This window comes from Sylvia atricapilla, chromosome 14, assembly GCF_009819655.1.
Source record: "Sylvia atricapilla isolate bSylAtr1 chromosome 14, bSylAtr1.pri, whole genome shotgun sequence".
NCBI classification, from domain to species: domain Eukaryota; kingdom Metazoa; phylum Chordata; class Aves; order Passeriformes; family Sylviidae; genus Sylvia; species Sylvia atricapilla.
This window is the reverse complement of record NC_089153.1, coordinates 2,945,862-2,973,511: the sequence shown is the minus strand read 5'-3', so window position 1 is coordinate 2,973,511 and position 27,650 is coordinate 2,945,862. Positions and strand designations below refer to the sequence as shown.

Below are 27,650 nucleotides of genomic sequence, written 5' to 3'. Positions count from 1 at the left end.
TATATTTAAAAAATTGTAAATATATTTGTGTCTCTTATTCTGATGCTGTAAATTAGATATCTTAATGCAGTAAAACTTGCAAATGACAGTTCCTTTTGGTTTGCTTGGCTTTGGGCTGCTCTTTACCAGCAAATGGAGGATGCTTTTCTTTGGTTTACTGACTCTGAAACTGATGCAATATGAAATTTGTGTTTGGAAAAATATTTAGACATCATCAGGAAGGGGCTAAGTGCACACTTTTGTTAGTTCCACAGACAATGTGTAACTTTGCCACTTAACCACCTGAGACCTTACAGGTCAGTGTGTGTTCAGTTCTGCTCATTGCCTTCTTGTCCTGCAGCAGCTCTGTGATGTGCTGGAGTTGATTCTGTTCTGGTGGTGTCACTGCTTGTTGGCACAGGCTGTGGCCGCTTTGGACAGTCTAGAACTTATAAATTCCTCTGAATGGAGATTCCAGTAGAGAACCTAAAACAAAGTTCCCCCTCCCTCCTTCCTTGAACCCTCTTCACCTTGTTTGAGGTGCTACTTGTACACCAGGCTGATTAGAGCAGATTCCTGACATACTGTTAAAGAGATAAGAGACACATTTCTGGGCCGTGATTCTCATTTTGAACTTCTTTGGGCCTTTAAAGCTTTTAAAGCTGTCCACATTTTCATCACAACCTGTCTTTGAGGTGTGTAAGTCCTTAAGGACCCCCAGCTGATTCTGTATGAACTGAAGTTGAGTTAGACTTCGTGATGAACATGAGGGCATAAATAGGATGTGTTACGAGTCAGTGTCCTCCAGTTTGTGTTAGAACATGCAGTGTGCTAGAACTGACAGGGCAAGCACACAATGACCACTGAATCTGCTGGCCTTTGTGAGGATTATTGGACATTATCTCTTGAATATGTTGATCTTTTTGAAGCAGCCTCCTTTGATGTTCAAAGTATATGTTGACACCAACTGTGTATCCTTTGAGGGACTTAACTGTGTTTTGCGAAGGTACAAACCTGTTGGTATTTCATTGTTTTTTTGAGGCAAAATCTGCATCTCTGACTTGTTTAACTCAGATCACACTGAGAAGTTAGCAGCTGATTTCAGGTTACCTTAAAACTCTAACCTTGGTAGTTATAAGGTGGGAATACCCTGATGAGTCTGAAAGTCAACAAGGAAATTGAAGTGTTGGTTATAGGAGCGTAGGTGTGTATCTGATGAGCAAGCTTTTCCCTTGAAAGATGAGTTCCTTTTCTAATATACCTCTGTAATGAACTTCAGGCTGATTTACATAGTTTAGTAATATGGCATGAAGGTGTGGAACATCTGCCATTATCTGGCCCTGAGTTCAGGCATCGACCTTTTCCATTGTTGGGTAGTGCTGCTGGCCTTGCTCCTGCTGGGTCTGTGAACAGTTGGCACGTGGCTCCAGCAGCAGGTGCTCAGATGAAGAGCTGCCCACTGCAGAAGATGTGAAGATGTGTCTGGCTCATCTCATCTGAAGATGTGTGGGCCCAGCAGTGGCCCTGCTTTTCCCTTCTAGAGGGAGACGCAGGAGCATCACAGTACAGGTGAGAGTCTCCACTCTCTATTCTACCAGTTGTCTATTGTTCAGGAATATCCTTACATAGTGACTTTCAGGACCACTGTTCTTAAGCTGTTAGAAGGCACAGGTATTACAGTAATTCTATCCAAGCTGGTTTTGAATTCACCTTTTTGGTCTTTGCATGGCAGCTTGTGTTGGATGAAGGCACTTCCTTTTGATTTGCTTAAGAACATACTCACAATTTTAGTGTTAAGCTGTACCTTGCATTAGAAACATCACCCTCTTCATATGATTAATGACTGTGGGCTGTTCTCAGTAAAAAACAATGGGGCCCATATTCTCTTTTCAGACTTAAACCTGCAACAGTGATCAGTCCATGAAAGGCTGGCCTCTATAGAGGCTTGTGTGTAATATTCCAGGAAGTACAGAATGTCTGACCTTGGGTTCAGTTCAGGTAGTGTCAGATCAGTAACATATTAGAGAGATTGTAATAATGTGAGAAATTGTGATCACTCTTGTGCAAAGGTGCGTAGAATGGTCCTGAGGATGCTTTCAGTATTTGTTGGATGTTAGGAAGCAAGAAGAATTCTGGCCAAGATCCTGCACATAAATCAGACTGCTGGAGTCCCTGTGTGTATTAGAGTGACACAAGAACAAGAGGTTTGGGCACAAAATTAAGTAAATGAAAGATTAAAAGACATATGAGCATTACAGCATTGAGATTCTGGCATAGTCATCCTAAATCACAGCAAAATAAAAACTTCAATTTGTTAATGTATAGTAAATTACTGAGTATAATGTGCAAAGGGAGAGTGAATGAATGTGTGCCTGCAGTGGTAATTCTTGTAGTCTGTCTCCCTTTGACTCCAGCCAGCCAAACAAATGTCATCTTGGATGTCTTCTGTGGCTGTTGATTAGTGCATGTGCAGTATAAGACTGTGAAATTAGGAGCTGGGAATGGCACCTCACCTAGTTGGTGAGGTAAATAAAAGGCACCTTCCACTTACTCTCTGAAAGGCCTTGGTGTGGTTATAGCTCATTTTTTAGGATGAAGTCTGAAACTGGAATGAGTAGTAAGCATGCTTTGACTGTCCAGAAGGAAGAGCCAGTGACTTGAGGTTGGTGAGTCCTCCAGGAGACCACCAGCTGTTAATCCATGAAAACAGATAGTTCAGAACAGGAGAGCTGTAGTGGGTCAAGGTTGTGTCTTTATCAGGCATAGGAGATCTGTGGTGTGACCTCTGCCTTCAGAAATCTCAGGTATGAATGCCACAACAAACTTTTAAAACAGAAGATATCAAGTGTAGATCCTGCTTGTCCAGGCAACCTGTCAGTTCTGCTGCCTTGGTGAGCTGAAATGATGGCGATATCCGGTGTAGCTGCAGTTAGTCAGGTCACTAACTAGTGACTTAGTGGGCTTTTGGGTTATGTGGGGTTTTGATGGTGGTGTTTTGGTAGTTTTTTGGGTTGGTTTCTTTTGCCTGGACTTTGTATTTTCCACTTCTTTTGTCAGCAGTAGAGCTGTTAACAGCTCCTTCAGTTAGACCTTTTTTAAGTGGAGTAAACTGCAGTTGTGTTGCTCCTTGTAAGCTAAATCTGTGCATTTTTAGCCTTTGCTCAGGGGTTCTGTGGGTTTTTCTCTCGAGTACTTTTCCATGTTGTTTACCACGGTGTTCAGCTTTGGTTGCAGCAGTCCCAGATGAGGCCTCAGTGCTGAGTTGTGAAGACTTAATTCTTTGTCTTTCCTTCAGCTGTTCTTTATGTACACTGCAATGCAGTGTAAGCCAGCACTGCCACCAGAAATAGCCTGTGTAAACATCTCAGCAGTTACTCCTGAGCCATCCTGGGGAAGCAAAGCTGTGGAAAAAGTGTCAGTTTCTTGGTGTATTTGGTACTGAATTGATGTCCTGACCCAGTTTTGCAGTGACTGTCCCGCGGTGTCCCCCTGCTCCAGCTGCAGAGATGACAGGATTTCCAACCCCTTTACGGCAGCAGCAAATCCAGTTTCCCTGAACACGAGGCGTGGGCTGTGGCATTGGAGGTTTGTTCAGAACCTCACTGTGTTTAACAGCAGTGGCCACAGGTGTGATGGCCTCGACATGGAGGCCATTTGGAGATGGAAGGGGCCATGTGGCCAGTGGCCTCCAAGAGGCCATGGCCCCTCATTTTTGTGCTTTGGTTGCTCTGGACTGGCCAGGCTTCCAACCCAGACATACTGAGGTGTGATTTCTGATTTCAGTGTGGAGTGGACAATTAGTTATATATCGGTTTTCATAGCCCCTTGACAATACTGAAGGGATCCAGATGTGGGATGTTGGAGCCAGGGAGGAGGTGCACAAGTCTCTTAAGCAGCTCATTTCCATCAGCCAAGTAAAGTGCTGCACCCAGGGGAGGTGTGTGTCTCAGTGGCAGGAGAGGGGTTCTCCATCATGTCCAGCACCACATTCCAGTGCTGTCAGCCAGCACTTGGAGCACTGTGCCAGCCGTGCAGGGGAATGTCACAGTGTGCCTGCTGTGTGCCGGCATAAAGAGGTTTAGGGTGGAGAAAATTGGTAAGTATTGATTCTTACACTACCAAGAAGCAAATTGGATGCTTTCAAACTGGGAAAATACATTGTCTGAAGACAACATTCAAACTTAAAATCCAATTTATTCTATAATAATTACAAGCTGGATTGTGGGAAATGTGTAAATCAAACCTGCAGAGATATGCACGCACCAAATAGCAAATCTCCTGAGGGATAGGGTGCCTCATTTCCCGAGATTTGTGTCTAATTTTCCCCTTTTTAACAGCTAAGAAATTGAAAAATGACTGATTCGTGACTGGTGAAGGTGACTGATGTATAAACTAGTAACCATTTGCTTTTCATAGCATATGAAATTAATTGATTTATGTTTCAGTTTTTTGAGGGTGGCTGGGAGGTGTTTGTGCTGTTTGGCCATTTGTACATGAAGATAAAAGCCCTGCCCACACTGCAGTGATCGTTTGCACGTGTTGCATAGGCTGTGCTTAACTATGAGGAGTAAAACCTGTGTGGAGTAAAACTTGAGCAAAGAAACTGTTATAAAAAAAGAAACTGTTAAGAAAGTTCCTTGAATCTTAGCATTTCTGATGTGTTATGTCTGTGAAGGAGAGGCATTGATTTCAAGTATACTTAAAATATTTGAAATCTTGTTTCATAACTTTTATTCCTGTAGCTAGAGCTGGGCAGTTGAGAGTGGTAAATTACTGAAATTTTATCTAATAAACTTTAAAGTTTTTCCTTCTCTTAAAAACAAAGATATATTAGAACTCAGTCTGCTTTGTTTTGAGTGGTAAAGGGGTAATAAGTGTTTTAAGTTGAAAAATTCTTGACATTCAGAAAATAAAATCATGTCTGTTTCCCGAACTTCTGGTTTTGGGCTATAATGCATGGATTTATCTTTAATACCCCAATATGATGGGTTTTGAGGTTTTTTTAAGTTCTTCAAAAGTATGAGTTGAGAGTTTGGGACAAGTAGCAAAGCTGCCATTTCAAAGATACTGGGGTTTTACTGCTATATTATAGTTAATTAAATATTCAGGTCTTGGGCAAATGTTAGCAAATAGTTTAGTTTTAAGTAGCTAATTATCTGGCATGTTTGCAAATGATTTTTAACTAATAGTGCATGTGGCTGAACTCTAAAATAGTGTCTTTGCATTTCTTTTGTGTGACTTTCATACTAACCTGACTGATGAACGAACGTGCACTGAAGGAATTGGTAAATTGTCCACTGCCGATGGCAAAGCCTTCGCAGATCCCGAGGTTCTCCGGAGACTGACGTCGTCCGTCAGCTGCGCGCTGGACGAGGCGGCCGCCGCGCTGACGCGCATGAGAGCCGAGAACAATCACAACAACGGACAGGTGGACAAGTATGTGCTGGCCTCCCCTGCTCCCCGGCTATGGGATGGCATTTCATTTCAGACTCAGTTAATTGTATGTACTGACCGTCCCTGGTTCCCCGGCTATGGGATGGGATTTTATTTCGAATTCAGTTAATTGTACGTACTGGCCATGCCCAGTTCCCCAACTATGGAATGGGATTTTATTTCAAATTCAGTTAATTGTATGTACTGACCTCCCCCAGTTTCCCAACTATCGAATGGGATTTTATTTCCAATTCAGGTAATTTTATAGTTAGTACTTGGTAATGGAGCTGTTCTGCTGCTAGCAGAAGCAAATTGCATCTGGAGGTGTAACTACTGTCCCATCAGGTTATTGGCTTCATAGAGTAAGAGAAAAGTACAAAAAAGTATTACTTTCTAACCTGCTGTTCTTTGTGTGTACCAGAGATGTGAGTCCTTATTCAAGAAAGGTATAAGTTCTTAGCTGTAGAAGGGTAGGTGATTGCTCTCTTAGTTACAAAGTTTGTCTTGTTTCAGTATTCATAGTAGTGGTCTCTGTGATACTTGGCTGCTGACCTTTGGCTTTGTCTGCAATAGAAATTTGCCTTGGCACCAGCAGTCAGCAGTTTGTCATGGTCACAGCTTCTGTGTATCTGGCATTCCTGAAGTGGGAATGGCATCAGTGAGGTTCACTCCTGTCTTGCAAACACCACAAAAACCAACTTTAAGTGGTCCTCACTGCAGCTGGTCTGTATGAGAGCATATTACAAGTTAGCAACTGAAGAGAAGAAGCTAATTTAGACAATAAGGAAAGTGTCTATCTCCACCTGTGGAAATAAAGTGTATGTATGTAGATACACTTTGAAAAGTACATTTAAGGTGTGTTTTCAAGTAAAGCTTAGCACTGGGGTCAGGAGTCTTTACTGGAAGGCTTCCTCCTCTCCTAGGAAGGCTGCCCAGCTGTTACAGGTGTGTTTTGAGCTGACTGTGTGGTACCTGATTTTGCAGTCGCAGTTTGGCAGAAGCATGCTCCGATGGGGATGTAAATGCTGTCCGGAAGCTGCTGGATGAAGGACGGAGTGTAAATGAACATACTGAGGAAGGGGAGAGTCTGCTTTGCTTGGCCTGCTCAGCTGGATATTATGAATTGGCACAGGTAAGTAACAAATGCAGTTAGAACTAAACATTTGTGAAGCGTTGTCTGAGGGACTTCTTTGATAGGTAAACATTTTATCTATTGTGGTTATTACAGTTCTTTTATTATTTCAACAGAATATCAGTGAATACAGCTTATTGCGGGTTTCCAGTTATTGTTTGGGTTTCTTTAATGGAAAATGCAGTCACAGATGATTTTGGTTGAAGGGACTTGTCTGAGGAGTGAATCCTATGTTTTGTGATGTATCTACTTTTCTGGCATTGTTCTAGATGCAGTCCAGCTGTCTTGCCAAGCAGGAGGATCTAATATAGCAGCAAACCCAAATACTACAATTGGTTACCTTCTAAAAGCTCATGTCTCAGTCACACAATCCTTTTTTTAAATCACATTTGTATCCACTGTGCATTAATTTCTGTTAATTTTGACCTATATTGCTTCTGTATCTAAGGGCAGCTGTTTTGAAATGTTTAGGTGATAGTTCTTGGAAATGCCCAACTTCACATTTTGGTGCCAAAACACAGGACAGGGAGAGAACTTCTCATCTGTGAGCTTGACCTGTGGGTGCCCTGGTCACTATTGCAGGTGACAGTTTCTGTGCTGTCATTCTGGTCAATGAGTTGCCTTGTGACTTTTGAAAATGTCAGTATTTCACTGGAACTTAGATGAAGAAATGCAGAAACTCAGGGTTTTCTGCAGCAGAGCCCAGTGCAGGCAGTCACTGTGAATGGTCCTGGGGATGTGAGGGGACGTGGCAGCTGCCTGGGGAACCAGTCTCACAAACCCTAGAGAACTAAAAACAATTGGTTGGTGTTCCAATCTGCTCACTGTGGTGAATTTTGCCCCTAGGTGCTTCTGGCCATGCACGCCAATGTTGAAGATCGGGGGAATAAAGGCGACATCACTCCCTTGATGGCAGCTGCCAGCGGAGGCTACGTGGATATTGTCAAACTCCTCCTTGTCCACTGTGCAGATGTCAATGCACAGTCCTCCACAGGTAACTGGGGAGCAGGAGCACAGTTAGTAAGGCTGGCACATAAGGCACACAGCTCTTCTGAACATCTGTGTTTTTGTCTAACACTTCCATTCACAAGAAAACGTGACAGGAACTGTTAGGAATAGACCAGATCTCTAGTGAATGTGTTAGGAGTCTTAACTGGCTATTATTAAAGATGCATTTTAATATAAATTCTAATGGAAAGCATTGTTCCTGTAAAAAACACTCTAGTGTTGGAGGGCAAGAAAAATACATGAAGTTTATCTTTTCTCATTGGTATAATCCAAAATTACCCAGTAAGATGGCCATGGGACACATCCCATCAACACCAGTTCTCTCTGTTTATTCCTTCTTACCAAAGAGGAGTTAAAATTCTTTGAGTGTATTGAATGTTCTCTGTATTGCTGGATCTTGACTGCAGCTTAACTAACCTCACTGACAGCATTAATCTGCAGTTGGATGCTGTTTATTAAGCTAGAATTTAAACTTTTTCAAATTTTCGAGCAACTGCTGTCTGAACTACGAGATACTCTTTTATCTTTCTGTTTAGCCATGTTAAGCAAAGTTACCTTAAAACTGATTGTAGCATTTAAAACATGAGCCATATGTGAGTGTCTGTCACTTACAGTACCAGAGTTTTAAATTATAAATTTTTTCTCAGCCAGCCAGTAGAAGATTTTCAAGGAATTACAGAATACAATCTTAGGCAAAAAAAAAAAAGACAAAACAAAAAAAACATGCCCTCAACTCTACAGTAAAAATTACCCATTGGTCTTTATGTGTGTGTTTATTTGATCTAGTTTTGTGTGCTATAGTAGGAAATCTAACATTCAAACTGAAAAAAATCCTGATTTGTAATAGTGGCTTTGTTACGGTTATTTGGGATTTTTTCCCCAGCCTGGAATGATGGGCTGGAGTAACATTGCTGTGAGGTGCCAGGCTGCTGGTGGTGATGTCCCTGGGTTTGTGCTGAGCTGATAACACTGATCTCCTTCCCCATGTTAGGAGTGGGTGATGGAAAGGGCTCTCATGTAACCTCTCATCCCCAGGGAACACAGCTCTGACGTACGCCTGTGCCGGGGGCTTTGTGGACGTGGTGAAGGTGCTACTGAAAGCTGGTGCTAACATAGAAGACCACAATGAGAATGGCCATACCCCCCTGATGGAGGCAGCCAGTGCAGGGCATGTCGAGGTGGCAAGAGTATTGCTGGAATATGGTGCAGGAATCAACACTCACTCCAACGAGTTCAAAGAAAGTGCACTTACACTCGCATGCTATAAAGGTATTGTCTCTTGCCTTGTTTTGTGGTTTTTTGTTTAAATTTAAATGCTAGGATTTATCTGACTGAAACTTTCAGCAATACTTTGAATATCTTCCTAAGAGTTTTACGAAACTGGATTTTGGTTTTAAACTCAGTGTCACGAAATGCTCTTCTGTGGTGTAGTGGTATTTAGTCTGTGTTTGTGTCTGAATGTGGTGGATGTGTTTGACATGTTGCAGACGAAAACATGTAACTGGCAATGTCCAAAATTGTGCTTAGACACACCACCATTCTCTCCTTCTAGCCACTGCCACTTTCCTTACTTCATTCCCAGTTCCTTCACCAACTGTGTGTGAATTCTGCAAACATCTCTATTGGTTCTTCAGAAGATGCAAAGTTGGAATGTGTGTTTCTGTAATATCTGATGGGGACACAATGCTTTCATTATTACTGGATTCTTTTCTTTCAGAGTAGTTTGTGAGAATGTCTATGAATTCTTAAGTATGACAAACTTTTAGGGACTTTGGATTTAATTTCTTTTGCTCTTTAAAGCTTCTATGTAAATCAACAGTGCAGTGGTGATCCACTGTGCTTCTATGGTTTGCTTTCCAACCATTGTTTTTCTACAAATAGAAACTAAGGATGTGGATTATTGCCATAGTAACTTTGGGCTTTGCCTCTGTGGTTAGGATTGAGGTAAAACACTATGTATACTCTATCTGAGGACTTGCATCTGGATTTGTCATGGATTTCCTACAGCATATGGTAATTCCTTACAGGGAAATGCCAGTAATAGTACCCCTGAATGTGTTGGAGGGTCATTCTTGTTTCTTTTGACCCAGAACCTAATTGAGTCATGGAATGTAAAACCTTGAATGACAGAGATGTCCTGTATTATCTTTGACAAGATGCTTGATTGTTTTCTTGTCAGTTTATATAAGATTAAGTCTTCCTTAGGAGAAGAATGCTCATCAACAGGCTAAAAACTTAGAAGGGGCAATTTCAAAAATGACAGAAACCATAATAAAGTTGAAATCAAGTTTTGGTAAAGCTTAGCAGAAGCTTTTAAAAATAATGTCAGATAATATGATATAATGTGTGTATCTTAGTTCTCAGAAATATGTCTGTGAGTGTTACTAAAAGCTTAAAGTTAAGTTCAGATCTACATGGACCCATCCCTAAAAGATAATCCCCCCAGTTGTATACAGCCTTTGAACTCTGAAATGATCTATCACTGTACAGTTAGATAGAGAATAAGCACAGTTTTGTAGCTTGAAGTCACAAGGAAAGGTTCTTGTGTAAACTTGAACTAGACAGGTCTGTGTTCATCTCACAGCTGAGCAGGATCTTTGGGAAAGGCTTTCAGAAGGCTGCTGACTCATTTGCATTGGTATTTTTTCAAAGAGTACTTTAAAAGCCCAGATTTGCCAATTATAACTTGTAAAGATTGTAACAGCAAACTGAAAATCTGAATGATTTCCTGAAGTGTATTGTCTGTACTGCTAAAAGTTGGCAATGTGGAATGCTTATTTATTTTGATCTGTTTCATTTGAAGGCCATTTAGATATGGTTCGTTTTTTGCTTGAAGCTGGAGCTGATCAAGAACACAAAACAGATGAGATGCACACGGCGCTGATGGAGGCCTGCATGGTAAATACCTTTGTTTGTACTGCTCCCTCCTCAGGGAGAGAGGAATGCCAGAGGTGATAAAATAGAGTGAGCCTTGGGTAACAAACTGTTTGGGGGCTGCAAGTGAATATGTGTGTTGTTGTTTTAAAAAAGTGCTTACTGTAGCTCCCACCAGCTTCTCAGTCTAACTGTTCACAAAGAAAAAAATACCCTAATTTTGGGGGGATGATGTGGTGTTTTAAATGTGCCTTGTGTGAACTTTAGGGGTGACTAATCTGCAGTGCAGTGATGTCATGCAAGTCACTAGTTTGGGAGTTTGTTTTTTTTTTTAGTGTGTTTTCTACCTTTGTTTTTATAAATAAGGTCTCTCAGTGTGTTGTGGAATGAGCCTTCCAGAAGTGCACTGAGCTGTATGATTCATGCATTACAATTGTCTGTTCATCACTGCAGGAAGTGTTTTGCATGGAGAGATGACTTGCTCTCTTCTAGGCTTCTGGAAATGAGGTTGTGAGGTTTTTCTTTTGCTCTACCATTTTATTTTGAAAAATAATGTAGTCCTTAGTTATCTAGCAACTGTCCACATAATTTCAATGCAGCCATTGAGGAAAAATCCAAGAGCACCATCTTAATAAAGAGTGTGCTATTGTGTCAAAGCATATCTGCAGCCATTTCTATACAGGCCTTGGATGACCTTTTCTCTCTTCTTCAGGATGGAGAACTTCTTTAAAGAAGGGACAGAGACCTTGTTTCCCTAGGAAGCACAGCAAAGAGAGGGAAATTGAATTTTCTCCCGGTAGCATGTAATCCTTGGAAGATAGGCTGCAGTTTCCCCCCAGTCTGCTGAGAGCTGGAGGATCAAATGTTCTTTCAGTGCAGTTGTGAGGTGATGATGCAAGCGACCAAGGTCAGGTTGTAAAATGGGGAGCCGTGTCCAAGCCTTCTGATAGTGAGCTGGTAATTGTATCCTTGAATAGCCTTCCCTGCAGGAGAGCCTGGTGCCAGTAAGGAATTCAGAAGGACAGTGGGTGCATGCTGTCACCTAAAGGAGATTGCAGCATGACTGCAGGCTAAAGGTTAATCAGCCTCACTGTTCTGTTTCAGTTGGGGTTTTTGTTTGCTTTTTCTTAGTTTCCTGGTGAAACAGTCCAAGGGCTGGCTTGATTTGGAGGCCGTGAAGCACCTCACTTAGGGGACAGAGTTGTGAGGTTTGCCTGTGTGTTTTCAGCTCTTCGGTGTTTCAGACTAGGTGTTCTGAAATTACAGAGTGTGTATTGACATTTGAAAGCAGCAGAAAGGAAGATGACCTTTGAAGTCCGAACTCCATAACAAGGAATTTGTTTCTTGTTATCATTCTTCTGCACCCTTGCACAAGGGAGCTGTTCCACCAAATTGTTGTGACTGTTCCCAGTCTTCATCTCTTTCCATCTAAGGAATGCAGCAGGTACAGGTTGCTCAGATGTCTGGTCTGTGATCACCAATTCTTTTATAGGTGCCTCAGAGTTTGTTTTGGTCAGGACAGTGCCACAGGTAGGGTAATGCCTCTAATGAGGTGGCTGTTGGCTTTTAGCCAACCCTCTGAGAACAACAGCCTGTGTTTAATGTGCACCCCTGATTGCTGTCCATCTCAGGTTACCTACGACCTGCTTCATGGTCAACTTAATCTTTCCCCTTTAGCCGATGTTGTGGCTCTCTACCAACTACACCTTCAGTCAAATATGGATTTTAGGTACTTGGTCTATTTCCAGTAACTGAGAAGGAAGTTTAACAATACTTTCTTGAGAAGCTGACAGATGTGCTTTGATTGGTAAGGACTCAGACAGCTCTGGCAATCCTAATTCTCTTATTCTATGGCTTCACTCCAAGGCATTTTTCAGTCACCTTTAAGAGCTTTTCCAAGTCTCTCTTCGTGTTACCTGCCTTATTGTTACCTACTTCAGTTTCTTTGCAGGTATCTTTCCCAAGGTCTAGAAGTTGCCAATTGGGACTTGCTTCTTTGGGTTTTTTTGTCTGTAGAAGTCATGAATCAACTACTACTACAAAGAATGAGAAAACCCTTTTTTCTGAAGCTTGTTTTGAGCTTTAGTCATGGAGTGGGTTTATTACTTACAGCACTTGCTTGCTGTCTCTAGTACTGTTGCAACTCAAAGATTGTGCTGGATAGTTAAGTCTTGTGCCATGATTCTTTTTCCCTCAAGAAATAGAAACACCAGCATGTATCTAGCTCTTTTTTCCTCATGCATTTAAACCTGCCTTGGATGTTGGTGGAAACCTAAATGTTGGCGAGGTCCAAGTATTACCGTAGTTGTCATAATTAAACCATGATAAGCAAAAAGGCCCTGCCTTTGTAGGATCATTTTCAGGCCTGGTGTGATAGTGGTTGTAACTACAGCATCAGGTGACTTCAGTGCCGTGTGACCCGTGGGTGCCCTTTGCTTGCAGGACGGGCACGTGGAGGTGGCCCGGCTGCTGTTGGACAGCGGTGCCCAGGTGAACATGCCCGCGGATTCCTTCGAGTCCCCGCTCACCCTGGCCGCCTGCGGGGGGCACGTGGAGCTGGCAGCGCTGCTCATCGAGCGGGGAGCCAACCTGGAGGAGGTCAATGATGAAGGTTACACACCTCTGATGGAAGCTGCCCGGGAAGGCCACGAAGAGATGGTGGCCTTGCTGCTGGCACAAGGTGAGATCCCCTGGCCGTGGAGCGCTCAGAAGGACACAGTGTGATCCGTGGCCAACAGGTGTCCTGTGCGGATTGCTCTGATGTAGTGTGGGGCTGGCACTGCTCACTGCTGTGCCCACAGCACAGAGCTCAAACACCCAAACTGCTGTGGAGTGATGAGCATTCACCCCCCACCCAGGCAGCGTGTGGCCAGGGCAGTAATGGCTGTTTTGTTTCCCAGGGGCAAATATTAACGCACAGACAGAGGAAACGCAGGAAACAGCCCTGACCCTGGCCTGCTGTGGAGGCTTCTCTGAAGTCGCTGACTTCCTTATTAAGGCAGGAGCTGATATAGAGCTTGGTTGCTCAACACCTTTGATGGAAGCTGCTCAAGAGGGTCATCTTGAACTGGTGAAATACTTGCTGGCAGCAGGTATGTATTCAGAGCCCACAGATACCATGGACTTGATGTGTTTTGTATGATTTGGAAGATGCCTGTGATTTTGATAGTGGCAGTGTTGTAGGAAGAAATAATATCCTTACATAGCATAGCAAGAAGGAAAAAGCCTATGTTGCACCTCAGTATCATTTGATACTGTTAACAGAGGAAAATGCCTCCTGGAGCAGGTGATCCTGTTCCATATCTAGTAAGCATCCACATTCATTAGAAACATTGTTTCCAGCTATCTGCATCTAGGACAGAATTTTAATACAGGTAATGCTTGGTTTTGCTTGCTACTCCAGCCTTGACTAAGCCTGGTTATCTGCATTCAGTCTCCCTGAATAACCAGTTCTTTAGGAATGGTGTGCTGGGAAGTAGTATGCAAGATAGATTCTGGAATGTGCTGAGTTTCTGTGACGAATGAGCTTTACAGCTACATTATACAGTGGTAAAAATTAAATCTTGCTGGAGTTTGGGGTAAAATGATGCTTCGATGTTCATATTTCAGTTTATAAAGTTGGTAGAGTCTAAAGTATTCTGCTTAAAATAATAAAAAGGAGCTATATTTGAGATATCTTCCTTGTTGTGGAAGGTGATTTATTTGTATGCTCTTCTAAGAATAAGCATAAAATTGGCTGGATTTGTAATTTTAGAAAGTAAAGCTCCCTGCTCATCGAGGGACAGTAACAACTGTGCCACTTGGTGCAGTGACACCAGCATGTGACACCTGTCACCAGCTCCCTTGGAATGCTCACTGCCTGCACTTCACTGCTGATAGTGTAGAAAGTTGATTAAGGAGTCTTGTTTTGGCATCAGGGAGTCTCTAATAATACCTCACACCTTAAAAATAAGAAAATAGCTAATCACATTGGCATTTCTTTTTTTAAGGATAATGTGTTATGTATGAAGAGTCATCTGTAGTTTTCACAGAGTTAGTGTATATGAAGCTGGACAAATTATTTCAACAAAATAGTTTTAAAGCAAATTATTTTAAAGAGCAGGAAAGAAGGGAAATTTGTGGAAGTGTATGGGTCTGTTGTATTAATACTAATTCAGTGACGTGCATTTTGTCTGGTTTCCCTTGGCATAGAGCTCTGAGTCAAATGGACAATCTGCAAAACTGTCTGATGTAACAACTGAAATCCTTCTTGCTGTAGAGGGACTGTAGGAATAAATGAGCATATAGGTTTAACTGCTTAGATTGTCAGTCATGCTTTTTTTCCCTGGCCTTGGCATACCTCCTCCTCTTGGAGTATTTTCATTATGAGAGCAATTTTTGCCATGAGAGCAATGCTCTTGGACTGTGGAGGCTGTTGGTCAGTCGGATATAGCTGTTGTCAGAGATTTTTGTGTTTATCTGATGTGAAATACTTGATAAGGGCATGTCCAATATGAAAAAAATGTTGTGTTTGTAGGAGCTAATGTTCATGCCACTACAGCAACGGGAGATACAGCTTTGACCTACGCCTGTGAAAATGGACACACAGATGTGGCAGATGTGTTGCTTCAGGCTGGTGCTGATCTGGTAAGGCTTCTGCTGTATCTTGTGGGCAAAGTGCTTTGGTTTCCAACTGTAAGGCCAAGTCAGTGTGCTTAGAGAACACAGTGATGAGCTTAGGAATAGAGATTCATAATATGGCTCTGAAAAGAGGCATGAAAGGAGCTTTTATTAAAGCCTGCATATTCTGTTTGGTCTACAAAATAAAAGGGGTAATCTGCTCTGAATTTGAAATGCTTTAGTATTAGAAACTGCTGCTTCTCTATGTCAGTGTTGGTCTCTGAACACTCTTAGTCTCTTAAATTGTCCAAACTACTACACAAAAACCCCAAACAATGTATTTTAACTGATCAGCAAAATCTGATTTTTTTTTCTTCTAACTCTTGAGTTTAGCACATTGCTTTCCCCATTATTTTCTGTAATGTAAACTAAATTGTTTACATAATTGTCATTTTCATATTACATAGTGGAGACCCAAAACTGCATCTTCACCAGCTACAGGGATATAACATTTGACTTTTAATTAGTAAAAACAACTCATGCTTTAGTCTTCCAAAGGTGTTTAGGAGCCTTATGTCAAACAAGGATCAAGCAGGAAAGATTGTTATTTTTGTTGCCTAGGAGGAATATTCTCTTATTTTTTTTCCCCATATGTACTCACTGCTTCTGTGTTATATTTGCTTGGGGGTTGGGTTGGGGTTTTGGTTGGATGTTCTGGAATTTTTGTTCTTTTTTAAAAAACAAATATGCCAGAAAAGTTTATCATTGAATCTTATAAATCAGCATAGTATTGAAGTTAATTAAATTTCAGTCATTAATGGAGGGGTTTTTTGTTGTTTTTATTTAGAAATAAAAATAAACTAATACGGTAATTGGGAATAATATTTCTACTCTTTTTTTGAGGCTGCTTTTTTTTTTTAGGGCTTATTAATTCTTCTGCAGTAATGTCAGTAATATTCAGCTTTATTTGCTCTTACCAGAGAGGAAAGTCATATTAATGGAGGAGTTTGTGGGATTTTTGGCATGCCTATGGCACTTAGCTGAATTTATTGTTGGATACTGAACATGAGCCACTCTAATAGAGGCAGGATGGGTTTGAGGGGGTTTATTGGATATTTTAAAAACAAGACTGAAGTACTTGGTTATATAAAGGTAAAACCTATGGAGTATCTCATTATGGGGAGCAAAGCCTGATATGAAAATAAAATTTAAAAATAATTGCTGTGCATAAACTTTAAAACATGCAAGAGCTGCTGCTTAAATGTCACTTAAGATTTTTGGAGTTGTATCATTTCCTGCCCTCCCATCAGTAAGGTGAGCAGTGCTTGTGGCCATCAGCATCAGCTTCTCAGTATTGCAGAGGACAATCTTGGTCCTTTCTAAAGTAAAGTTGTATTTTTGCTGCATTTTCTTGTACTGCCAATGAAAATGTGGAACAGGCAAGGAAAACAGAGTAATGAAGCAAAGAAAAATTGCTTTGAAAGGAAGAAAGACCTGCAATATAAATCTGCCAGTTTTGAATTCTGATTATAAGTTAATTGGGAAATGCCTGCAGAATGGTAGTGATGCTGATAGCAAGTGCCTCTGGTTTGAAGGAGCTTTTGTTCAAATTCTTGTGTTGCTTTGCTCTATTCAAAGTTGGGAGGTGTTTCAAATAGATTTGTTGTTTGTCATGGGCTGAGGGAGGGCTCTGAAGGCTGTTACCTTACTGCTGGGTATGAAAAAGCTTCTTTGGCAGTACCATGGAAGACTGTTCTTCTAGATTTCAATTTTCATTCCAATGAGTTCAGGTGATTCCTTTAAGTTGTCCCAGGAAGGAGTTGAAGATCTGGACTTAGCTGGTCTGTCTACATTTGTACAGTTAATTTTGCTTTACTGCTGGTGTTCAGACACAGCAAAAGAAAGCACATCTCCTGTTGATTTTCTTTCCTTCCTTTTTCATTCCTGTGTCCTGGGATTGCTTGCACATGGTCATTGTTTTCCAGAAACTTTCATTTTTATCCCTGAGGTTTAATTCAGAGTCGCTGAGGAGCTGGACATGCAACCTCTTTTCCTGTTGGAAGGCAGTTCTTTCTGAGGAAGATACTGGTTATGTCCTAAACAGTAAAATTATACAGGAGCAGCCAGGAAGGTGTCCTGGTCCATGGCAGGGATGTTGGATGGGATGGTCTTGGAAAGTTCTGTTCAACCCAGATCATTCTGTGATTGTTTTAGGAAAAGTGATTCTGGTCTCGGTAGAATTTTGTGTGAACTGGGAGTGGTCATTTACCACCACATCTCAGCACAATCAGCTGTTGGTTCTGATGAGTGAAAACAGGAACTGCTGCTTCTCAGGGACAGGTCCTCTGGCCTAGATATCAAATATATCATTCAGTTCAGGAACCAGTGAAGATCTTGAGAGCTCTGTTACATTCATTAAGCAATGTGGCTTTGTAAGCACCAGGAGAACTAAAAAAAAAAAAAAAATGGCTGGGATGAACTTTCTTCAGTTTGTTGTTAATTTTTCCTTAAAGCTCTGCAGTGACAAGTAGTACTAGAAATGAGCAGTGTCAGAGTGCTCATCTCTCTGCTGGAGAACTGCTCAGTCCTCTGTGGTACTTTGTTGGATTTGTCTCCTTGTGACTAATTGTTTGTGAAGTCTGGCATGTTAACAATTCTTCTGTGCTTTTCTGATGCCCTTCTTTAGGGGATCTTTTCCATGTCCTTACAAAGTTAGCCTGTCAAAATCTGTAGCAAAACTAGCTGGCAGGCCTGCACCTTTTCTTGTTAATGTATGCATTTTGAAATCAGCTCGGTTTTGCCAAGTGTATGAATGACTGAATCTGAGGCACATCTGAAGCCTTCAGCCTGTGATCCCATCTGTGCCACAGTTACATTCTACTTCTCCCATCCCCTTCAGAAGTAAGGACCTCCAGGCTCTCAGCTTGAGCTCCTACCACTGGATCAAATGTAGATTTTACTTTTTTGCAACCTTTATGGGGGCCAAACAGCTAGTTTAGATTTTATGATCTGTGTGAGTAAAAGTTTGGAGATTAAAACTCTGAAATACAAGTTTATAAAAGCATTTTTTGGAAGCAGAAATATGGTTTCGTGATTTCAGGAAAAAATATCCAGCAGTTCAGTAATACATGTATTTACCAGTGTGGCAAGGATTGTCTAGTTTCAAAGGGGAGAGGATAATTTTTCCTATAAGATTTTTTTTTCCTGTTTCTTCTTTATGTCTTTTCCAGCAGTTACCTTCATCTCAAGGGTTGTGTAAGGTAAGACGTGGGAGGTAGATAAATGTTCCCACAGGCACCAGGTTAAGGACTGTAAATCTCACCATGAGTATTGGTGATATTTAATGAGAAGTGATATCCTGCTTTTAAGCTGCTTACCTTTCAATAAGCTAAAAGGACCTTTTTGGATTACTGTTCCCTCTTGATGTAGAATCACACCTGGATTAAAGGAGATTCTGGTGTCCCTTTTGAAGGCAGCACTGCTCTTGACGAGGTGGTTGCATCTTTGTCTGTTTCAATGGAGCTGCAAACAAAAGAGAGATGTTCTTTTTTGGACAGTGAGATCATTTCAGCTTTTCTCATCTGGGAAATACAGAAAAGAGTTTTAAATTGGGTTTTTTTTTTTAACCTGGACCCTCTTGCAGCTGTACATGAGGCTGTGCTAGTTAGCAGTTGATCTAGTGATGGCAATTATCTTTTTCCATGAGATATATGACCTTTTATGCAGAAATTGAGAGATGGAAGAGAACCCATGAGGACGGCATCATTCTTTTATTTTTCTCATTTTGCACTGTCGTGATCTCCCCAAAACTCTTCAATACTTGTTAAGATTCCACATCTTGCTTTGCTTGGAAGACTAATACTGGCTACCTGGCATCCACATAATACTAATTGCAAAAAACCCCCAAACACACAAGCCAGACTACCTCTTAATTCTTCTGCTGTGACACAGTGCTTTTACATGACATGTTTATGTCACGGCAGGGATCATTGTTTTGCCTTCAGGTGATAACATCCTTCACACTAATGTGGCTCCTAAATGAAAAGCTCACTTTCCTTGATGTGTGTGACAGACTGTGGGTTTCTGCATTGTGTATGAGGCACCATTTAAACATCTACAAAAGCAGGCAGTTTTCTTGGATTTGAATTCAGCAGCTCTGGAGGTTGCTGTGTTGCTGTTACAGCAAGGAATCCAAGGTGTTATGTTCTTTACTGGTTTTTGAACCATCGAGAAGGTCAGGGATTTCTGACGTTTTTACACTTGGCCCTTAGTCTTGTGTAGATAAAGTGTGGTAGGACAAGTGAAGCTCATTTTTGTAATCAATACTTTTTGTCTGTTGCACTCTCTGGATAGTGAAAAGTACAATGAAATTCTTCATTTTGCCAGTAGTGAGCAAAGATCCATCTTGTCTGACCTTTGTGGCTCTGAATGGCTCATGGTAGGAGTCTGAACTCATGAGAGCTTCATTGCTTGGTCTTACCATCGTTCTTGCCTGCCTCATGCCAGCAAACCAGTTTTCGGCTGGTGGATCTCATCACCAAGTTCACATTCCAGGTCTTCATGACCAGGAATGTTTGTTTATAGAGCAAGAGCCATGTGTTCTTCTTTTTTCTTCTGCAAGACAAGCAGAAGGACTTTAGGAAGACAGTTTTGGAGGGTATAGAGCCAGGCAGGCATCAGGTGAGGTTGGCCTTTGAGGCTTGTAAGCTGCAACCTCAGGATACATGCGAAGGACAATCGTGGCTTGAAGGCATCAGTCTCTTCAAAGATCTAGAGACTCATTGTGCAGATTTGATGGAGCATTCTTGTTCTGTATTTTCCCTTCAGTTAGGTTTTCTAAAACTGGTTTTAAAAAAATAATATCCCAAATGCAGTATCTCATTGATAGCAGCCCTCTTAAATCTGTTTCCTCTAAGGTTTTCCGTTTTTAGGTGTTCACTTTAAACTAGAGGCCTGGTTCAGTTTTCAGGAAGGCTGTTTGGGGCAGGTAGGTCGGTGACTGCTGGAATAGCAGTTCAGCCTTGAAAATCAGCAAAGTGTTAGGAACTATTTTTTTTGAATCAAAAGCTTTCTCTAGATCATTTTGTTCAGAATAATGTTTAGATTTCTGTTAAATATTCACTGTTGTCATGGATGAGAGAGGCTTGTTAAAGAACTGAAAAGTTGGGGCTTTACTTTGAAAATACAGATTTTCTTCCTGATGTTCAGGTTTTCTTCCTGAACATTTAAATGACATGTGACATTAAAAAAAAATAAAATTAAAAAACCAAAAAAAAACAAAAAAAAAACCCCACCTATCCTAGCAATTAATATAACCATTAATACTTGTGAAGCAAGAAGAATTGTGTGCAGGAAAAGCCTTTATGTAGCTGATCTTGGAATTGCCTGAACCAAGGAACTCAAAAAGAAGAATTAAAAAGTACCAAAGATTGTTGTTAGATGCTCCTGATGACTGTGCTTCTGCTCTGCTTTTGGAAGTACTGATTTATTTAGAAAGGAAATAATTATTTCTGACTGGAATCTGATTTCCTTCTTGAGTCCAAGTGGAAAAGGTGCAGACAGTGTAAACTCCCTGATTTGGGTAACACTCACTTTCTCCTCCCTTCCTATCTGTTACCCAAACCCACAGAAAATTCCTCTCAGGTGTTTTCTATGCCAGCAGAATTCGCAGGAGAGCACATCACCCAAGGGTTTAGAGAATGGCTACCAAATGTGGCAGAGGTGTTCTCCTTTCTTCCTCTTCCTGATTGCACTAATTACCACATTCCTCAGGGCTGGAGCAGTGACAAGAGACAGGATGCTGTGGTGAGCCCTACAGTGCAGAGAGGCAAGGGGATTGTGTTTGAAGACAATTTACTGGGTTTAGATATTACAAAATAAACATTGGAGTGCACTTCATATAAATAAAAGGGAAAAGCACATTGGAAAGGTAATGGGGGTGCTTTGGGACAACTTCCATTTTCTCTGTCCTGATTTTCATTGTCTAATGCAGCTGAAAAAGAGAAAGGTATATATATATATATAGATAGATAATCTTTGAAATTTATGATTATTCTAGGTAAAAAGACAGGATGTAAGGAGACAAAGGCACTGCACTGTCTCAGCTTCTTATTTTGGCTTGTCCTAGATGTCTTCCCTTAAAGCTTGGGTTGATGCTGTTTGGTATCCATTATTAGGGCTATAGAGAGTGCTGAAGTCAGAATTAATTTCATTTTAAAATAAAACATGCATTTCTATCTTCCAATGTGAAAAATACCATCAAAATGCCATAAGTTTTGAAGATCTACAGCAGGTGGGCACCCAAATGGACTGATGGTGTGCATGGTGCTGCAAGGATTGGAAGTGTGTAGTAGCTGAGGATCAAGTTCTGCCTGCTTGAGGAAGTGACAGTTGGTTAAACTGGGCAGAATCACTGCATTGCATTTAAATGAGGAAGCCTCCTGGCGTCCGTGTTTGAGACTTCCAACAGTGAAGTCTGTTAGAAATGCAGAATGTTACAAATAATTATACCTTACTGCCAGCTATCTGCTACATCTCAGTGCAATATAGAGTGCTTTTCACTACCTTGAATAAGGTGACTTAAAATAAATTTTGCCATCTTTGCATCAGTGAGGATTTAGAGCTGAGTGTGAAATAGTTCAGGCAGCAGAGTCCAGGTCCTGCTCAGTGGTGGTCAGGAATTCTTTGCATCCACAGCTGCTTTGGGAGTTTGCTGTGCTTCAGGCACACAGCAGCTTCTGGTTTTTCAGATCTTTTTGGATGGCTCAGAAAGGAAAAAGTATGCCAAATACCAGAGCAAGCATCAGGACTCAAGGGCACGCTACTAATTCTTGCAATCGTAGAGCCACATGTTACCATAATTAGCTTTACATGTCCTGCAAATGTTTTTGCCATGCAGACTGTCCAGAAAGCAGGTATTTATTGACATCTAAGCAGCCATTGCCCTGGAAGGGGAGTCTATTTTATTAACAAAAAAAGAAAAAGGAAAAAAAAAAAAGTAACTTCAGTAGTCAGTCTGTAAGGTTTGTTGTCTGCCTGTGTGTGCTTGTGTTACTGAGAAAGCGAAGAAATCAGAGCTCTAATGTGGGATTTAGCTGTTTGTTAAAGCAGTGGTGGACAGTAACTCAGAACTCTTGTGAAGGCTGAGGAGCAAAGCAGGAGAGGGGCAATGTAACCTCTTACAGAGGATCCAGTCAAGAGTTTTCTTCTTCAAGTGTATGAACAGAAAACTAACTTAACATGCAGCTTGCCACCGAAGCAAGCCATATGTCAAAGGACATATGCAGAGTTTTCAGGAATACAGAAACTATGAAGGAAGGAATTGAGTTGTTCTGTCAAATCTCGTCCGATTGTATTTTAAGTAGCCGTGTTATCCACTGCCAGTACTAAATGTTAATTTTCACTATCAGGTATACATGCAATTACAAAGTAAAGAGTGAATTAAGAGCTTGACTGCTCAGATATTTGATTTAAAACCACACTTTCCTAGTATATTATTGATCAGACTGAATGTGATTTTAATAGGATAATACTGAATGTAGAGTGCACATACAAACACTCCCAGGAAGATGATGTTGTGTCCTCTTGTTCTGCGGGAGGGTTGATATCATTGCTCAGCATTCTTTGTGGTATTGATCATGTCTACATAGCAGGCACATTGTCTAGTTCTGTAACTGCTCTAATACAGTTGTATTCAGCCACATCTTTCCAGTATTCAGAAACTTTTTAAATTAGAAAATCGTTCTTGACATTCATTCCCTTGTTGTTGGTTTGTATTATCCTTTTCTCAGCTTTCTGTTTTACTCTCCAGTCCTCCTAGAGATTTCTTGTGACCTACAATGATTTGTCACATTTTTGTTCCTGATCCTCTTCAGTATGTTTTATGAGTGTTGTGTGCACTCAAGGCATCATTGCAGTTTTGAGGTCTGGCAGCACATGGCAGCTCTCTGAACTGTGGCACTGCAGTTTGTAGTTATTGTGAACTTCCTGACACAGGGTGACATTTGTGTTAAATGTTCCACCCTTTCTGAGAAGGAAGCAAGGTCTTACTGTTCTCATGAATGTTATGTATTTGAACACTAAAATAAAAAGGGGGCTGTAAGTATGGAAGCTTCTTGGTGTGATACCAGTATGGGTTCAGTCCTAATCCTCTTGAACAATGTGATTTAGTATTTTAGGTAACATGAAAATTGACACCAATCAGTTTATTATAGGCTGCTTGTGGGATAGGTCTACTCAGATGGGTAGTTCTGGTCCCATCACAAGATACTTGAGAAGCTGAAACAATGGTACAATTTTTGCCTATTTATACATCTGTTATTTCTTCTCTAGGAGCATGAATCTGAAGGTGGGAGAACCCCACTAATGAAGGCTGCGCGAGCTGGTCACTTGTGCACCGTGCAATTCCTTATTAGCAAAGGTAAATGCTAGTTTGCATAACTAATTAAAAAGCTTAAAATGCCACTTTACAATGCCACATGTTTGTGATCCATATTCAAAATTGTTCTGGTTATATGTACATGAGCATTTGTCAGACCCCTAAGGGTTTTTTGAATTTCGTGTTGTTCATGATAGAATAAATTACAAAATATTTTGCTGGTTACTCTTCCTACTCTGTTGTATAGATTAAAAGTACTGCAGGTATTTTCAGTTTCGTAAAAAAAGCACTTCCTCCTTCAGAAAAGCACATCAAGTACTGTCTGAAACAGTAGCAACTGCACCACATAGTGATGCTGCTCAGAGTGAACATTTGGAATTGTGCTTCTTACAGCATGTGTTCCCTCACTTAACACTTACAAGCCCACTGTTGCTGTTGCAACTTCCTTGTCTTTGCAAGGTGAGGAGGAGGATGTGTAGAAGCCAATCAGTTAGTCAAAATCCCTGTTGCTCTTTCGCTAGAAATGTGTAGGAAGTAATTGGATTACAAGAGTAAAGTTTGTCTCTGTTCCACAAAATACTGTACTTGTTGATAGTTTCTTTTAGAATTTCTCTGTGTTTAATTCTAAGCTCATCTCTTTACTAGGTGCCAATGTGAACAGGGCTACAGCCAACAATGATCACACAGTGGTGTCCCTGGCCTGTGCTGGAGGTCACCTGGCCGTGGTTGAGCTTCTCCTGGCTCACGGGGCAGATCCTACTCATCGGCTCAAGGTATTCACTTGTGGCTGTCGTGTTTCATAGGTTCTGAAAGAACCACCTGGCTGACTGATGAAGTACTAAATTTAAGATAGAAATGTATCTTACATGGGGATGCTACATCATAATGAGAGCAAAACTCATCTTTTTGCTTTTTGTTTCTAAAATCTCACTTCAGGATGGCTCAACAATGCTCATTGAAGCTGCCAAGGGAGGACACACAAATGTTGTTTCTTACTTGCTGGATTATCCAAACAATGTTCTGTCGGTTCCTGCAGCAGACTTGTCCCAGCTCACACCTCCATCTCAGGATCAGTCTCAGGTAAGGCATAAGGAGTTTCTTTTAAATAGCACCATCAGTGTTGGGAGAAACCACCTGCATAGTAATTAATTTCAAAATGAACATAGACAGTGGAAGAAATTTTTAAAACCCTGCACATATGAGAATGATAGAGAGTGAGAAAATTGGCTGGTGCTACCTGCAGGTACCTGAAGAACACATGAGCTTTTTTCCCATTTCTGCTCCCTGGACAGCATAGTCCCAAACCTAGGATTTCAAAAGGATGTTGTGTTCTTTCCTGCATTTGCTTGGTATTTTGGTTCAACAGTTCTAAAGCCTTATGGTAGTACCTCTCACATGGTGTTACTAGTTCTGTTTGTTATATAAAAGAAAATAGAGTGTGTAAATTCAGAATTCTGTAGTCTGAAGAGGCAGCTCCAGGGGAGTTAGCTGATTAAAAGCCTAAAGGAATTAGCAGTTTTTCAGCCAATACTGCCTAGGATCTTGCACAGAGTAGCACAGTTAACTTTGACATAGTGTCCTCAGTAAAAAAGCAAGGGTCAGGTCATACCAAGAAGTAGCATAGAATATGCAGTTTGAGAAGAGTGAACAGGAGGATGCTGTAGTTCTGTACCTGTGTATTAACACTTGAAGATCTGGTCTGCCAGAAGGTGTTTTTACCTGAGTGTGTGTCTGTGCCTTTGTTTGAAGGTTCCCCGTGTCCCGGTGCATACGCTCGCTATGGTTGTACCTCCCCAGGAGCCTGACAGGACCCCTCAAGACAACTCCCCACCTCTCTTGGGAGTGGTGAAAGGTCAGTATATAGCCACTCAGAGAGTATATGTGGTTTGGAAATGGATAGACTAGGGACATTTTATTAAAAAGAGCTTACACATAGTGTAGTTCATTCCATCAGTTCTTGAACACTTCTAATGAAGTATAACTTAAACCTATTTTATATAGTTCATAGTTTTTTTCCTTATTTTCTAGCATTCTACAGTATAGCAACACTGGTTGTTCTAACCTTATTGTGCTTATTCTAATTTATTAGAATTATGTTTATTCACTTTTTTGTGGAAGAAAATGCTTTGTGGTAACTGCCCTAGTGCAGACAGATAAAAAAGTTAATGTACTCTAGGTATGGTTCACTTTTGAATATTGTACATTGGTCTTCTAGAATAGTTGCAGCTATTATCCATGAACCTGATGCACAAACCTTTTCTGTTCCATCAGCAGCAATGCAAACATGCACAATAAAATACCAGTGCACATCTACTTACAGGAGTTTTCGTTGCGTTAGTAATAGTGAGTAATCACAACATCAGTTTTTGCTTTGAATGCAGTCAAAGTGATTGGTTAAAACTCCTTGCAGTTACTAAATTGCATTTAGGGAATTTGTTTCCAGCTGTGGATTCTGTAACAAAATCTTCATATCTGCTGAGTCAACTCAGAAAGAGAAGCAGATTCTCAAGTGCGAAGTTACAAACTGCAGCTCCTAGTGATCTACAGTTTTGGATGGAGATCTTAAGCATTACAGTATCCAAAGCTCTGTTAGCTAGATCTGCTTAAATCCTTTGTTTGAGGAAGCACCAAGCACTTCCAGAGCAAACAAACAAACCTAAACCCCTTAGGGGCACAAATAAAGAGAGAAAAGCATCATGTACCTGCTGTGTCTGAATTTACAGCTGTGCCCCTCTCCATGCATATGCCATGTGTGTGACCTCTCAGATGCATTTGCTGTCTTATTTCCTAGAATGTGCAAGACTTGATATTTTGGATTTCAGAAAAATGAATAGCAAGCAAATGAAAACAATATACAACTTCTGGTTCAAATTACCCACCAAAAAGCTATATACCAGCATGTGTGCCAAATAACCCACCAAAAAGCTATATACCAGCATGTGTGCCCTTCCAGTTCCAATGCCTGTTAGCACTGCAGAGTGGGAGTGTTCTGGGAGCACATTTGTGGTGCATGGGAATCAGTAGGGGATTAGCTGATGCTGAGTCAGAAGACTGAAGTTAAAACTGAAAAGTTTCATTTTATCTAATCCAATTATGAAAAGCAAATAGTTGACAGTAGTCTAGGAAACAGCTCTCATTACAAACACCTTATTGTCAATGTCAGCACATCCTCAGGTGTGTTTTTTGCAGTACTGTGGTGTTGGGGCTGGCCCAGGGAGATCTCATTGTTCCCAGGGGTTCAGGACATGCTTCATGCGTGTCAGCAAAACTCATCTGTGCTGCGTTGCAGGAGATGCATCAATCCCAAATGTGTCATCGGGCTGATGAAGCATTCCCAAAAGCTCTGTGCAAAGCTCTTTGTGTCTCTCAGATCTTTAGGGGGAAAATGGTATTTTTGTGCTAAACACTATGTGCTCATTGCAGTGCAGAATTGGTGTGCTGTGCTGAACTGCCATTTGTGACTTGTTACACACACATGGCTTTAAGTCACCAGACTTCCATCACTAAACTTCTTGGGAGAGGAGGGGCAAAAGAGGGGGTGAATTGAGGTGTTCATTATTTCCAGGGCAGGAGAGCAGTCAAGTTCTTGCATAACAAAATTGTTTATCTGGGGCAGAACAATTATTTGCCTTCAATTAAAGTAGCCCCTGAGTTTTTGTATAAACTGTGAACTACAGGGAGGCAGGAGAGCAGTACCTTGCCTCCTTAATCTTAACACAGTAAGACTTTTTTATGGACCTGTGTGAGTTTTGCAAGAAATGCAGTAGTGATATTTTGTTTTATGAAGAGTTCTTGGCAAATCATATGTAAAACTTGAGCACATTTAAGTGTTCCTATTAAATTCAGATATGACACGAGGTTTTTCAAGAGGAATTTATGGTCTAACTTTGAATTTTATTATTATTATTCTGTAAAGCATGGAGGCACATGGGATCATTGCCATTTGAATAATTACTTTAGGAAATTATTTCATATCGGTGTTTAACAACTGAAAAGAGAAACATTTCAGAGGCAACAGTGGATCTAGAGAGACTTAGATAAAGGTGACACACCAAGATGGTAACTTGGAAAGATCTGAAGAAAAACAAGGTGAAAAAATGAACAGAATTAGTTATGGGATGGACCAGACCTCAGCTTCTACTTGCTTAGGAAGGATTGTTCTCCGTGCACTGCATTTAGCACGTGTCTGTTGTGTCCATGTAAAAGAAATGCCAGGAAGCCTTTTGCTTCTATGGGGAGAGGCAGGAG

At 41.0% G+C, this 27,650-nt stretch overlaps 1 protein-coding gene across 9 annotated transcripts in view; it reads left to right on the top strand.

The window, feature by feature from the left end:
- ANKHD1 (ankyrin repeat and KH domain containing 1) overlaps positions 1-27,650 on the top strand; it is a 99,451-nt gene that overhangs the window by 29,254 nt on the left and 42,547 nt on the right. For all 9 annotated transcript variants that reach the window (XM_066328909.1, XM_066328912.1, XM_066328911.1 and 6 more), the window contains exons 3-14: positions 5,259-5,415; positions 6,397-6,544; positions 7,391-7,538; positions 8,588-8,821; positions 10,356-10,450; positions 12,869-13,106; positions 13,327-13,518; positions 14,943-15,052; positions 23,357-23,444; positions 24,048-24,175; positions 24,339-24,482; positions 25,152-25,254. In XM_066328909.1, the coding sequence (XP_066185006.1) occupies positions 5,259-5,415; positions 6,397-6,544; positions 7,391-7,538; positions 8,588-8,821; positions 10,356-10,450; positions 12,869-13,106; positions 13,327-13,518; positions 14,943-15,052; positions 23,357-23,444; positions 24,048-24,175; positions 24,339-24,482; positions 25,152-25,254 (1,785 nt within the window). The remainder of the gene's footprint in view (positions 1-5,258; positions 5,416-6,396; positions 6,545-7,390; positions 7,539-8,587; positions 8,822-10,355; positions 10,451-12,868; positions 13,107-13,326; positions 13,519-14,942; positions 15,053-23,356; positions 23,445-24,047; positions 24,176-24,338; positions 24,483-25,151; positions 25,255-27,650) is intronic.